This window comes from Acinonyx jubatus, chromosome D3, assembly GCF_027475565.1.
Source record: "Acinonyx jubatus isolate Ajub_Pintada_27869175 chromosome D3, VMU_Ajub_asm_v1.0, whole genome shotgun sequence".
NCBI lineage: Eukaryota > Metazoa > Chordata > Mammalia > Carnivora > Felidae > Acinonyx > Acinonyx jubatus.
Genome location: NC_069392.1, coordinates 13,202,864 through 13,217,878, shown reverse-complemented (window position 1 = coordinate 13,217,878; position 15,015 = coordinate 13,202,864). Strand labels below are relative to the sequence as shown.

The 15,015-nt window shown below is 52.1% G+C and overlaps 1 protein-coding gene across 1 annotated transcript in view; it reads left to right on the top strand.

The window, feature by feature from the left end:
• The window catches only part of SPRING1 (SREBF pathway regulator in golgi 1), a 170,806-nt gene extending 158,914 nt beyond the window's left edge, over positions 1-11,892 (top strand). Inside the window, exon 5 of the mRNA XM_053206757.1 lies at positions 11,866-11,892. Coding sequence (XP_053062732.1) covers positions 11,866-11,877 — 12 coding nt within the window. The 3' untranslated portion in view covers positions 11,878-11,892. The remainder of the gene's footprint in view (positions 1-11,865) is intronic.
• The last annotated feature ends 3,123 nt before the right edge of the window (positions 11,893-15,015 follow it).

Here is a 15,015-nt window from a genome sequence, read left to right as displayed (position 1 = left end):
CCTCCCACCCCCCATCAGCCCTCAATTTGTTCTTATTTTTTAAGAGTCTCTTATGCTTTGGCTCTCTCCCACTCTAACCTCTCTCTTTTTTTTTTTTTTCCTTCCCCTCCCCCATGGGTTCCTGTTAAGTTTCTCAGGATCCACATAAGAGTGAAAACATAGGGTATCTGTCTTTCTCTGTATGGCTTATTTCACTTAGCATAACGCTCTCCAGTTCCATCCACGTTGCTACAAAGGGCCATATTTCATTCTTTCTCATTGCCACGTAGTACTCCATTGTGTATGTAAACCACAATTTCTTTATCCATTCGTCAGTTGATGGACATTTAGGCTCTTTCCATAATTTGGCTATTGTTGAGAGTGCTGCTATAAACATTGGGGTACAAGTGCCCCTATGGCAACCAGGGATCCTTATTTCTAGTTCCAGTCCTGGCCCACCTCTCTGTCGCTCAGGATCCTTTTTCTTTTCTTTTCTTTTCTTTTCTTTTCTTTTCTTTTCTTTTCTTTTCTTTTCTTTTCTTTTCTTTTCTTTTCTTTTCTCTTTCCTTCCTTCTCTTTTCTTTCTTTCTTTCTTTCTTTCTTTCTTTCTTTTCTTTTCTTTTCTTTCTTTCATCTTTTAATTTGAGAGAGAGAGAGAACACATGCAAGCAGGGGAGGGGGCAGAGGGAGAGAGAGAGAGAGAGAGAGAGAGAGAGAGAATCCCAAGCAAGCTCCACATTCAGCATCAAGCCCAACACAGGGCTCGATCCCACAACGTTGGATCATGACCTGAGCTGCAGTCAAGAGTCAGACCCTCAATGAACTGAGCCACCTAGGTGCCCTTGGGATCCCATTTCTGAGATGTTAACCACACGTCCAACCTTCTAGGAAAACTGAAGATCCTGACTTAGTTTTTGGAGTCCCACCTAAAACTGTCTTTCATTCATCTGTTCATCCAGCACCTAGTAGAATACACACAAGCCTGGTGTTAGTGTGGAGGCCAAGAAGAGACGACGATGGCATCTAGTAGGTGATCAATAAATATTTGTGGAAGGGGGAGAAGGATGGGAGAGAAGGAGGGAAGAATAGTTCCTGCCCTCAGATCACTCCAGATCTAATTCGGGAAGCAGAAACAACCTCGTATGGGGGATGAAAGTCATGCTTACAGCTCAGGCAAGATCTATAGCAGAACCAAACTCAAAAAATTCGACCCCTAACTTCTTTTACACAAGTACTCAACTCAACTGATAGAGAGCTCCTGCAAGGAGTGGGACCAAGGGATTCAAATTTCTGTTTTTCCCCTCGGGGTACATGTTGAACCCAGAGTGAACAGGAGAAGGCTCTGTGGAAGGAGAAAACCCAAGGATTCACCCAGCACCCGGAAATGATCGATTTTGTAAGTTTCTCTGGCCAACCTTGACTTCTTTTTCAAGCTCCAGTGACTTGGTTTGATTCTCCTTTGGCACTCAGATTCTGGGGTCCACCGACCGCTCTGGTCTGGTGGGGGAGGGCTAAGCATAAGCCACCATCCGACCCTCCCACTGGCCCCACCCTTCTCCATTGCTCGTTTCCAGTTATTCACTATTCTCAGGCCATTTCAACCTCGCATTGCCAAGGGGACATAAATCAAGAGGCCGCAGCTCCGGGGCTCTTTGAGAAACACGGAGGGACTCTGCAGAGCCTTTCCAAGGGGGCACATGGGGGGAGGAAGGGGAAAGAGACATAAGGAGAAAGTTATATGTGGCTCCTTTAATCACCGGGTGGAAGGAGAGAGGAGAACCATTCAAACAGAGCCCCAAAAGACTTGCCGAGAAGTCAGCTTTAAGCTGCACTGTTCCAGCAACTGCTGTTGGCATCACCAGGGTTTGTCTTGGCCCAAACCTGTCCTGGGAAACAAGAGACACTCACGCTCTTGGAATTTGCTCCCTTAACGATTCACTCAGCAACTCCAGCTTTGGAGGACAATTAAAAAAAAAGAAAAGAAAGGAAAAGAAAAGAAAAGAAAAGCCATCCAGCCAATGGTTAAGCATTTACTGCCAAATTCTTCAGCTTGGGCTGGGCCGGTTGGGGGGTGGGGGGAGGAGAGAAAAACTTTCCGAGGCTCCCACGGGGAGATTGTCCCAGCTGTGCCCAGCCACATCCTGGAGCGGGATCCCAAGTGTGATGGAGAAACAGCAGTCTGGAGAGCTTTGACTCACATGCTGTCTGCGGTAGTCCGTGGGCTTTGGAGAGAGGCTCCAGATAAGCAGTGAAGGTGCAAGGTGGCACTTCGACAGTTATCTTTTAATGAGCGCTTTCCACGTGCAGGCACTATACCTTCACTTTCCATGCCTCTGTGTCGTTGGGTCCTCCCAGCGACCCCACCTATGCACATTCTTCGGCCTCATCGTACAGGCGGGACTCTGAGTCCTGACCCATCGTGGACGAGTGGGGCACTTGAATGTGAATCTGGTCTCCAGTGTCCCCACCCCCACACCCCCCTCCCCCGCCAGGGCCATGGCCTTGAACACTGTGCCCTCCTGCCTTTATTTCTGGCTTGATCTCCATGTGTCATCACCGAACCCTCCCCGAAGACGTGGAGAACCTGGACAGTCCAGCGCTCAATCAGAACGAGATAGGACCACGATGGCAGGAGGCGTCCTTCCCAGCCGAGATACTGCGGCCCTCCCAGCCCCGGGGTGCTCATGGACAGCAACACACACGGGGCGGGGCGCGGAATGCCCCTGATTCATAAGGGTCCTAAGCCTGGCATTCATCGTCAGATTCCTTGTAGGTGCGTTGCTAGAATTCAGGGGTTCGTGCGTGTAGCTGGGAGAGAAAAAAAAATACCGTTTTTACTTTCAGTAAAAAGTAAAGGCGGCATTTTCTTCCATTGGGAACGCAGGTGACAAACCGCGGTAGTGTCATCAGTTGCTGTGCCTTCAGCGCTCACACAAATGCGGAGCCTTCCGTGTCACTAACAGTTGTTGCTAAGTATCATTTGTGCTCCTTGAAACTTAGAAACTGCAGAAGTAGCTAGACCAGTGGCAAGATTTTGTTACTCCAGACATAATAAAGAAGCTCATATGTTACTATTTCACAGACTTGGCTTTTCATGTTGTGATATCTGTATTACAGTACAATTGGTTTCCTTTGCAATCCCACGTGCTGTATTTTATGCACTGAAAAGCATGGTTTTGAAAAGGGATCCATAGGCTTCAACAGGCTGCCCAAGGGGTCCTGGAAGCTAGAGTCCTGTTCTTAAAAAGTGTGCAGCCTAGAGCCTGGAGCCTGCTTCGGATTCTGTGTCTCCCTCTCTCTCTGCCCTTTCCCTGCTCGCGCTCTGTCTCTCTCTCTCTCAAAAATAAATAAACATTAAAAAAATAATAATAAATGAATAAAAACTGTGCAGCCTAATAGGGAAAGAGACAAATAAACATACAAATATGTAAGATGCAATCTTAAGCCTAAAAGAAAGACTAAACTCTTTGAGGGTGAGGATTGTTTTGTTTTGTTTTGTTTTTATTCATATCCTTAGCACCCAAAATAGTGCCTGCTAATGAATAGTGATAGGTCATCAATAAATAGTGCCAAATGCATGAACTCAACCATCTCAACCTACACCACCAGCCACTTAACAATCTGAGTGATCTTGGGTGAGCGATCGTTGCCTTTCTGTGCCTCGATTTCCTCATCTGGAAGACGGGTTTAACAAAACCATCCCAGACGTTGTCCACGCAATCAAATGAGATGGGAGGCGTGCATGTGCAGTATAGTCCTCGGCTCATTGTACGCGCGTGGCAAAGGTCAGTGGCAAAGGCCAGTTCAGTTCGACGGCAGCCCCTGTGGGCCCCAAACCTTTCTTCTCTGAGAGACCAACCCTGAGAAACCTCGCCGGCAGGCTCCACCCCTGGGTTAGAGGTGAGGCACCCCGGGAGAGTCTGCATCTGAAGAAATCAGATAAGAGTCTGAGAGATCAGGTGATGTGGGTCTGTCTGGCCCTTTCGGTGTTTCTCTGAGAGCCGTGATACCCCGCCCCCCCCGCACCACCCCCACAGAGGAAGCACTGTCTCGCCCTTCATTGTCCTGGGACGCAGGACAGGGTAGGTGCAGGAAGGACTAGGCACTCAGGTCCCTCGGCCTCCTGCCCCCCCCCTTCCGCCCCCTGCACGCCTGGGGGGTACGATCCTTGATTGGAGAATGCTTGCCTTATCTTGCCAGAGATTGCTTCACCACTCTCCCACTCACACATTTGCTTGGAAGATGTCTGTGTCTGTGAGGGCTGGTAAGGACCTGGAACAGCCTTTGAAGGTAGCCAGCCAACTGAATTTAATTAAACTGCAGTTCCAGAAGCCAGCAGCATTTTGCTAAGAAAGCAATACGACTTCCAAAAGTCCCCTGTGCGGCCCTTGCCTATTCTTCAGACTTTGTCATAAAACTGTCCATGGGATGGTTTCCTTAGAGGGTGGATCCGATTGGCAGGACTTTTTTTTTTTTTTTTTTTTTTAAAGCCAGGATCACTGTCTTAAGTTAGGAGCATCATGACCTGTCCCTCACACTGCATTTCTTCTTGCTTCCCAAAGCTGAGGTTATGGGACCTCTATCTTTTCGACTCGGTTTCTTGGGTGGCCCCAGAGGCCGCCATCTTGGCAAGTCACCATCCCAGCAGCTCAAGAGTAGGGCAGCATCGCACTCCACTCTGGAGCCAGATGACGGTTGTATCACTGCACTAAATGGGGTAAAGTGGTGGCTAAGGAATACTCCTCCTTCCAAACATACTTTGCAGCCACTCATTCTTCAGTAACTGAGCCCTTATTCTAAGCCAGGGGCTGACGATATAAAGACAACAGGGCTCCCCCCTTCACAGAACTTTAGATGTTCAAAGGAGTGACAGATAATAAGTACGTAAGCAAATAAAGACATGAAACAGCTACAGATTGTTCTAAGTGCTAAGGAGAAAGAAACAGATGGCTGGAGAATCATGAAGGATATTCTTAGATAAAGTCAAAGAAGAGCTCCCTGAGAAAGTGACATTCAAGCTGAGACCGAGCCAGCCGTGGGAAGAGCCGGGGCAAAAAGATTCCGAGGCAGGAGGAGCAGCAAGTGCAAAGGCCCTGGGGTGGGCAAAGCGTGGCAAGCGCGAAGAACTGACAGAAGACCGGGGTTGGTGGAGCGTAACTGATAAGGAAGTGAGTGGCAAGAGGCGACGAGAGGGAGAAAAGCAAGTTGCAGGCCCTGCCAGAGCAGAGAGACCATCGCGAAGAGTTTGGGGTTTACTCACGGGGGCGGGGGACGGAACTGAAATTTACCTGGGAGGTGCCCCGCGTGTGAACTGTGTTAGATGAATAGATGATTTAGAAATATTCTCCCATTTGGAAGCTTAGGCATCAAAGTCTTCAGTAATGACATCTCTGTCTGAATCCCCCAGGACTCATTAGCTCTATCACCCGGTTGGTCCTTTTGCATATATGCCTATAAATGAGCTCTAAAGACGTGGTTTTCAGAAGACCCAGGCTTGGGGTGGCCAGGGCAGCTGCGTTGCCTAGCTCCAGAGGGAACCCGCTCTCCTTGTGTTCTCTGTAGAGGGCATTCCTGGGAGCACAACACAGGACTGGAGGAGATGTGCAGGGGGTGGTCCTGGTCCCAGCTCGGACCCTCACAAGCTGCGGGGCCTGGAGGAGGATGTGTGCTGTCTCTGGGTCTAAGGAAGCGGGCAATGCTGCACCTACCTCCCAGGCTTAGTGAGCACTTGCAGACTGAGGAAGTGAAAGCAGAAGATGTGAGTGTGGTAAAGAAGTGCCCCTGCCCGGGGTCCTGGGGCGGGCTGCAGGGATTGGTGGACCCCAGAAACTGCATACAAAGCATGTGTTGTGTGTGCACGCCTGCATACACAGGAAAGTGTCGTTTTCAGAGGAGAGGATCCTGAAGTCCCTCCTCGACGTCTGAGAGACAGGTGAACCCCCCCCCCCCCCCCCGCCGCGGTTAAAAAGCATCGTATGCCTGGTACTTAGAACTGCTGTTGACCCTTGAAGGTGCTCCCTGTTCTGAGCACTAGTTAAACATTTGCTTGGTGGCGGTGTCTTAATTCCTCCGCTGAATCTGGAAGCCACTGGGGGCAGGAGGCTGTCTGCATTGACCTTTCCCTCCTCACCTTCCAGTCTTGCTGACCCCTCCCTTCCCAAGGGATCACCCAGCAGGGGTCCAGCAGCCAAGCCCTCCCCCCCCCCCCCCCCGCTGTGCTCACAGGGAGGTCCCCAGGCTCCTGCTGCACCAAGGGCGAGGACTGGGTGAAATGGGAGTGTTCTATTCCAAGAGCCAGCGGTGACTGCCTTCCTCCTCCCGGGCAGTGAGATGCCTTCACCCAGATGCACAGCTTCAGCAGCGTATACCCCCAAGGAGCGAGAGCTAATGGTGGGCATTTGTGGCATCACGTTAGGCCCACGAGGAAGGTGTTTTTGTTTGCGGGAAGAGAAAGGAGAGTTTTTAACTTCCACCCACCTACAGAGGGTTGACCCCGGGGGGGGGGGTTATCTAGGGTGGTTTATCTCCGTCTGCCTTACACACACAGCCAGCACATGCGCCCAGGCACTTAACAAAACAATAAATAAATAATGGTCACTTCCAGCCCAGGCACCCACCGCGGCCTCCGGGGATCCTAAGGCAGTGCACTCACCTCTCACCTCGCCCATTCCTAACTGGCACCCCCACGTCTTCCTGACTAGTAATGAAGGTAATGATACCTTGTGTCAATGTTGCATGTTCCTTGTCAAGAACTCCAAACACTTGGCTGTCATTATCTCTTCATCCTCATTGCTGAATTAGATTACAAAGCCAGGGGTGGATGTTCTACCCAGCACGACTCCCCTGCCTGCCCCTTCACCCCCCAAGTCGGATCAACGTTACTTCAAGGAAACTGAGGCCTAGGACAGTTTTTTGTCCTGATCTGCAAGTCCCAGGCAGGGGAGGGACAGGAACAAGGACCCTCCCCCTCCCCTGACCATCCCTGAATTTGATCTGTCCTAAGACTATTAAAATCTTTTTTTGTTAGGAGGCAAAGCCCATCTTTCTCATTCTGCTAGCGTCCCCACTAGCCTCTCAGTTCCTGGGTTTGGGGAGAATCCCCCTGCTCAGGAAGACTCCCGCGGGGAAGAAGAGATCTCTGACCGCTTGTAGCCAGACCCTGGGAACCCGCTGCCGTCTGGGCCACAGTGAATTCACATGCAGCTCCCCCAACCCCGCACCTACAAACGAGTGTGAGTTCGGGATTCTGGGTGGGCTTGCATCTGTACGGCAGGCTTCGACTGATCACCCTCCTTGGCTTCCAGAACAAAGCGTGCACCCTGGTGAGTGGTTCTACAAGGAAGAAGGATGGCCCCCGGGGAAACCAAGAGGTTTGCTCCTGGCTCTAATCTGCCGAATAACCCAAGGAGAGAGCAAGTCAGGAGTTTCCAGGCCTCAGCTACTCCATCAATTAGATGGGTTTAACATTAGCCCCTCTGGGTGCCTCATTAGGAGGTCGGCAACACAAAGCAAAATGACAGTTGTGAAAGTGCTTTGAAAAGCATCCACTTGAGACTCTGGGAGAGATGCAGTCTACCCTCTGGGGATCGCCTGGGGAATTTCAGAGCCAGAGGGTAACTCAGGGCTCTCGAAAAATGCCCCCCTGCCCCAAAAATAACTCCATCAAATCCCTGGAACCTGTGAATGTGATCTTATTTGGGAAAAGGGCCTTTGCAGATGTGATTAAGTTAAGGATCTTGAGAGGAGGAGATAATCCTGGGTAACCCAAGTAGGCCCTAAATGCGATCAGACCTATCTCTGTGAATTAGCCATGCAGAGCACAGACACACGCAGAAGACGGGTGACCACAGAGGCAGACATCTGAGGGATGCGCCCACAAGTCGAAGGATGCCCGGGGCCACCAGTAGTGGGAAGAGTCAAGGAAGGATCCCCCCCCCCCCCCCGCCACCCCGGAGCCTTTAGTGCAAAGACATGGCCCGCGAACACCTTGATTTCAGACATCTAGGCTCCATAATTGGGAGAGAATACACTTTGTTATGTGAAGCCACCCGTCTGTGGAAATTCATCACAGCCACCTCGGGAAATGAATACACAAGGTGTGCAAACTCCCACCCCATACGGGTGGTAGAACCAGGCACCCAGGCTCTGCATCCTCTCATGTGTCATGTCACATCCTGCCTCGTCTCTTCCAGAGGAAGCCATATATGCTACCCCGGGAGCCATCTGCAAAGCTCAGGGACAGGGGAAGACGGCAGCCGTTGAAACCAGCCCCTTTTGGTGTCATGGGAGGAGGGGGGGAGGGGACCCATGGCACACACAGAAAATGCATCTCACGAGCCAGCTGATGCTGGAACTCACCACATCTCCCAGTGACCACGCCAGCCGGCCAGCCCCTCTGCCAGAGGAGGAATGGGTCCCAGCTACTGACTAGATGCCTGGATACGCAAGACTGTGTCTTCCGGCCAGGAGCTAGTCCGCGTGCTCTGGCCCCCCCACGGCAGCGCAGCCCCCGCCGGGCAAGCTGCTTTTGGACAAGCGTTTATGGGGGACGGATACTTGGAGCTGATCGCCAGTGTGGCACAGGGACAGTGGCCAAGCAAGGCCATCAGCACGAGTGATTCTACTCCCGAGGGCCCACGAGAATAGTCTCATGATCCAGGGACTCCAAAGATTGGCTTCTGAGCAGATTTTCATGGAGCTGTCAGAAATGAGCGCCTTCTGACTTCTCGTTCCTGGGTGAGCCTGCTGATGAGGCAGGAAAGTCCCGCTGAAGTTCTGGCATCTTCTGCTTCCAGTTCTCAGAGTCGCACAGAGGAGGGCCAGGGGGACATGGTGCAATCGGGGGAGCACAGCAGGTTTTAGGGAGGAGTCCGTCTTACCTGCTAGGAGTCTGAGTGCTCAAACCACACGTAGTTGGGCCCGCACTAGAGGCTTCCTTTTGCTGATGGGAACGGGGGGTCAGTCCCGGACTTCTCTGCAGGGCGCACACACTAAACAGGAGGGGTCTGTCTAGCCCAGGGGTCCTCAGCTTAGGCACGACTGACCTCTGGGGCCAGCTGATTGCTGTTGGGGTTTGTCCCATGGTGCTCCTCGGGGCCGATAGCACCTTCCACTCTGTGTGACAACCAAAAGTGTCTCCAGACATCGCTCACATGTCTCCGGAAGGGCAGAATCGCCCCCCTTGGGAGCCCCTGGTCTACGCACACCTGGTTTCCCTTCGCCAGGTGATAGAAGCTTTCTCATGCACGGTCACCCCCGTGATCCCTCAAATTTTGCTGTCCTTCACCACCACTGCTGTTTCCCCCTCCCCCCCCCCCATTGGATGGGGAGTCAAAGTAATCGTGGTAGTGACAATTTATTGCATGCTTATTTTAAATCATTCACCTCATCTAAATCTTTGGTAGCAACTATGGGGCACCTGGGTGGCTCAGTCAGTTAATCGTCCAACTTTGGGTCAGGTCACGATCTCAGGCTTCGTGAGTTCAAGCCCCATGTCGGGCTCTGCACTGACAGTGTGGAGCCTGCTTGGGATCCTCTTTCTCCCTCTCTCTCTGCCCCTGTCCTGCGTTCTCTCTCTCTCAAAATAAATAAAAAATTAAAAAGTAATAAATAAATAAATATATCCTTGGTAGCTACTATATAAAATGATTTCATTATAGGGGTGCCTGGGAGGCTCAGTCGGTTAAGTGTCCAACTCTTGGTTTTGGCTCAGATCATGATCTCAGGTTTGTGAGTTCGAGCCCCATGTCAGGCTCTGTGCTGACAGCATGGAGCCTGCTTGGGATTCTCTCTTTCCCTCTCTCTCTGCCCTCCCCTACTTGTGCTCTCTCTGTCTTTCAAAATAAATAAATAAACTTAAAAAAATAAAGAAAATAATTTCGTTATAATGTGTTATGAGTAATCAGGAGTAATGGGTGACAAGATGGGGAGACAGAGGCAGAGAAAAATCAGTGAACTTGGTTAGGGGCACACAGAATCGGGATTCAAACTGAGGCAATGTAACTCGTAAGCCCCATTCAACACTACAGTTTCTGTAACACATAATTTCTGCATATACATTAGCATTTTTAAAGATGTAAATTCTCACTTAAACCACTGGTCCTGAGAGGGCAGGTAATATTATTATTAATGTTGTGATATTATTATCATCCCCATTTTCCAGATGAGGAAACTGAGGCTTGCCTAAGGCTATGTGGTGCCTAAAAGACACTCCTGGGACTTGAATCCTGGTCTCTTGCCATAGAATTCAAACTTTTCCTCCTATGCCAAGCTTCATCTGGATGGGAACTTTAAAAAAAGTTTTTTAACGTTTATTTTTGAGAAAGAGAGAGACAGAGCACGAGTGGGGGTGGGGCAGAGAGAGAGGGAGACACAGAATCCAAGAAGGCTGCAGGCTCTGAGCTGTCAGCACAGCGCCCGATGCGGGGCTTGAACCCACGCCCGTGAGATCATGAATGACCTGAGCTGAAGTCGGGTGCTTAACGCACTTAACCGACTGAGCCCCCCAGGCGCCCCTGGATGGGAACTTTAAGAGGGAGGGGCTGAAGGTGCAAATGTCCCTTCGGGTGTTCTGGCTGCTATTAGGCCAGGGAATTGAAAATAGAGCCTCTGCTTTTTCATAGTGGTCTTCCTGGAGCCAGGAATGAAAACCCGTGTGGGTTACTGGGTACCTCAGTGCATTCTGCGTATCTGATACGGGGTGCAGGACATGAATTTGTCTTGAGCCACCCAGACCTTTCTGAAGACAGGTGCCCAGAATGCCCAGAACCTGTGAATGTCATCTTTTTTGGAAATAAGGTCTTTGCAGATATAATTAATTAAGTTAAGGATGCCTACAGGAAATCATCGTGGATCCCTCGGCCCAATGACAAGAGCTCGGCAGAGAGAGATTTGAGAGACCTTCACACATGAAGACAGGGGCCGGGACTGGAGAGATGCGGCCACCAGCCAAGGAACACCGGGAGCTACGGAAGCCAGAAGAGGCAAAGAAGGATCCTCCCAGGAGCCTTTGGAGGGAACACGGCCCTACCCACACTTTGGTTTTGGATTTCTGGGCTCGGGGACTGTGAGGGAATCCGTTTCTGTGGTTTTCAGCCATCAGGTGTGGTAATGTTCAGTCCCAGGAAACGAATATGTCATGTCGGGATCATTTGGAGAAGGAAGACAACCGTTGGGTGCAAGATGGCCCGGGTAGCGCTATCAAAATTCACTGGGGCAGACCGTCTCGTGCCATGTCTGAATGACACAGGCAGGTTCTCCGTGGGAGACACTGAAGCAAATGCAGTGCGAGCCTCCAACCCCAGACTTCCAGCTGTTAAAAAAAAAAAAGGCAGCCGACAAGTCAGCAGGGTAATTAGACAGAGAGAGCAGTCAGGAAGCTCCAGGCACCTTCACGGGAAGGGTGTCATCAGCCCCAATTTACTCATTAACGTCCAAGAGCTCCTTGATCCCTCGCTCTTCAACAAACACGGACCGCGCGTGAGCTCCGTGGGGAGGCCCTGTGCCAGGCGCCAAAGAGGACAGCACAGCCCTATCCCGGGAGGGCTCAGAATCCCGTGTGGGAGCAGTGTCAGCCCCCGCGCTCGGAGGCAGCCCCGACACTCACCGGGATCGTACGGATACACTGACTCTGACACGTCTGTCCGTAGCTGTTGGCAGATAGCTGCTGACCTGAATCGCGAAGTGCCACCTGCCATCTTGGGTGTGCCAGCCCCTCCTGTCCCAGAACTCAGGGACCTTTCCATGGTCCACTATTGAAAGGGATGATGCGACCCTGGTCCAGCAGAGGGGGCCTCTGGGATCCTACTTCTGTGCTACCGCCAGGATCGCTTCTGACTGGTCATGCCTCTGCTGTCCTGAGTGTCGCATTTTTTTTTTTTTTTTTAGTATCATTGCTGACTGGACCCCGATGCCAAGAGAAGGAGAGTATGGCTTTGATCCTGTGCATCTCGGCTATTTAACCTCAGCTAGCCACCTGAAATTGTGGGCCACAAGTGCAAGGCCGGTGAGTGAGGAATGGACAGTTCTGCCTTGTCCCGCCTCCAAGTTTTTTGAAAGTAGCTTCAGCCACCTCTTACTTTAAGGGCACTGAAAGGGGTCTAGAGAGAGCACCGGGACCTGAAGGAGCAAACAGAATGGCCAGGGCCACCCCTGGAGTTGTCAAGGTCAAAAGCCAAGGCCAGGCTTTGAACCTCACCTTATGCGGCTCTGCTAAAAGTGAAGAGTCTAGAGCTGGCAGGTGAGAAGGCAGGGCCAGGAGGCTAGGTTAGGGGAAGGTTCCAGAGGGACCAGAGAGTGCCCACTCAAATGCCTGCAGGAGTCAGGCAACTGAGTTAATTAGTGAAGCAGCCATTATTAATACGGTGGTTAACACACTTCCGAAAGCATTCCTATAATTCTTGTAGCACAAAGGGCATTTTCATGGTGAAAGGGCTTCTGGCCCCACAGCTCTGTCAGGAAGCTGGCTGCAGGTGCCCTAGAGGGAGCGAGTTTCTCTCCTTCTTAAGCTTTCTCTACAAGGCCAAGAAGGCTTCTGGAGTCATCGCCTTTGGTTTTTGAGAGTTGAAGCTGGAGAAGCCCCTTCCACGGGGCTCGAGGGCTCAGCAGGAGGGGCACACCTGGTCAACAGCATTGTTGCTGTCATACGGGGGTGAGGATGTTGGGTCCGTGAAAGGACGAAAGTTCCCAGTGGTTCCAGAAACCAAAGATGGGATGGGCTGCCTTGTGCCACTTAACCAGTGATTCATTCTGCAAATATTTTTGCAGACCCACTATGTGCAGCCTTTTAGGGGCTATGGTGGGGAACAAGTCAAAAGTGGTCTCTGCCTTTCTGGCACTTTCAGTCAACTGAGCACCTACTGTGTGCCAGGCACCTCACAAAAATGATGCCCAATAATGCTCACTACTCCCACTTACCCAGGGCTCATGCTGTGCCAGGGATAGTCAAGTTCAAACGTATTCTCTCAACTAATAATAGCAACAACAGGAATTGATCTGTTGCCTTGTGCCAAGTATGTGCTTTGTGAGCGTTAGTGCAATGAACCCCCCAGCAGCCTTTCTAGGCTAAACACTGTTAGTGCCCCTGTCATCCCAATAAGGACACAGAGGCACAGAGAGGTTGTGACCTGCCACCCCACCAGCTCATAAGTGGCAGAGGAGGGGTTTGAATTTGCACAGATTCTAGAGCAGATGCTTTCAATTATGCTGCCTGCTTATGAATTCTCAACTCGTCCTTACAAACGGTCATCCTTAGCCCCATGTCGCGGATGAGAAAACTGAGGCTCTGGCTGCTACTCAGGGCTGGAAGTAGGGGTGCAAAAGTAAAAGGGGCACCCTAAGGCGCAGTGATCAAGATAAATAGCAATTAATGCGGTATTGTTTTTAAACTCAGAATGAATGCCAAGAATCCAGGGCGAACAAAGTTGTAAAGAAGGACTGGCTTCCACGCTGTTCTTGCAGGACCTCTCTTGCTGTACCCTGATGTCAGTTTTGTCTTTATTTAAATTTTGCATAATTTGTCCATCGTTAATTTTTTTTTTGGCATGTCTTTTCAGTATAAAATACTGTGTTAAAGTAGGATTTATCTTGATTACTGAGATTTTTAGCTGCCCTTTAAATTTTGTACCTTGGCAAGTGCCTCACTGGCCCCGCCCTGGAGGGGGCGCTGCAGGGCTCACCTCCCACAGCCGCCTTTTATTGAGCGCTCACTACCCGCCAAGCAGTCTTCCTGGGCCTCGCCCGTGTCTCGGATTTTTGCTCCCAACAGTCCAGTCCCAGGAGGCCGGTGTTATCCTCGCCCCTAGTTTACTGATGCGGCTACTGAGGACCAGAGAGGTCAAGAGCTTTGTTTAAGGTCACACAGCGGAGAGGGCGGTAACTTGAACCCAACTGCGCTTCCCTGACGGAGGGAGGGAGCCCCCGGCGCTGAGAACAGCGCAGGCACCGGTGGGGGGCCGACAGTCGCCGGTCCAGGGCATTCCTGCTGGGCGTGGGAGGCGGGACTTGCTGACCTCCGTGTTCCCCACGACGCCCGATCCCAGCTTTCTACAATCCCATTGTTTCCTAAGAGACGGCCCCGTGACTCGGCTGGGGAGCGGAGCCCGGGCCCAGACTCCGGCCGGGGCCTGGGGGATCCGGGGCGGGGTCGCGGGGACTCTGCGAGTGTGGGGGTGGGGGCGGCGGGGCCCCGCTCCTCGCCGCGAGCAGCCCTGGGAGGAGAGGCGTTGCGTGGCAAGAAAGCTGTTAGTAATCAGCAGAATTGGGTTTTAATGGGGTTCGCGCGGATAGAACAGAAATCAAATTAGGGCCTAATTGGCATGCACGAGGCAGCGAGCGCGGCGGCGGCGCGGCGGGCCCGCTGGGGCCGAGCAGCGAGGCCGCCCCGGGGGACGCCGCGTCCGGCCTACGGGGGGGACCCCCTCCCCCCCCCCCGCCTCCTCCGGCGGCGCCCCTCCCCCCGGGGAACCCGGCCCGGCCCCGGAGCGCGCGCGTGTCCGCACGCCCGGCGGGGCGGCGGGAGGGGAACCCTCCGTGGGCCCCGCTCCTGCAAAACGCGCCGCGGCCGAGCAGCGTGCAGGCTTTTTTGCTTTGTGCATGGATGGGAAAGAAACACGGTGACCGGGGGGGCGGGAGAGCGGGAGAGGGGAAAGTTAGCGGCAAAAGGAACCGAGAACCCTGCGCGTCGTAATTTATTAGTAGTCGTTTACTAGTGATACTGGGCGCCGGCTCGACGCCAGGTCCTCTGCCAGCCAGTCGCACGGATTTCCATGACGAATACGAAGTTCGGTGCTCAGCTTTCTCTTCATTTTACGCGCGAGGAATCGCAAGCGCAGAGAGGTTTAGTCGTTTACCCGGAGTTGCCCAGCGAGGACACCATGGAGCTGACACTCCAGCCCAGGGCTGCCGACTCCAGAGGTTATGTTTGTATCTGTTCCTGACACAAACAGTGCATATAGATCCCCGCCCCCCCCCCCCCGCGCGCGCGCGCACACACACACACACACACACACACACACACTCTTCTTCTCTATTTTTAAA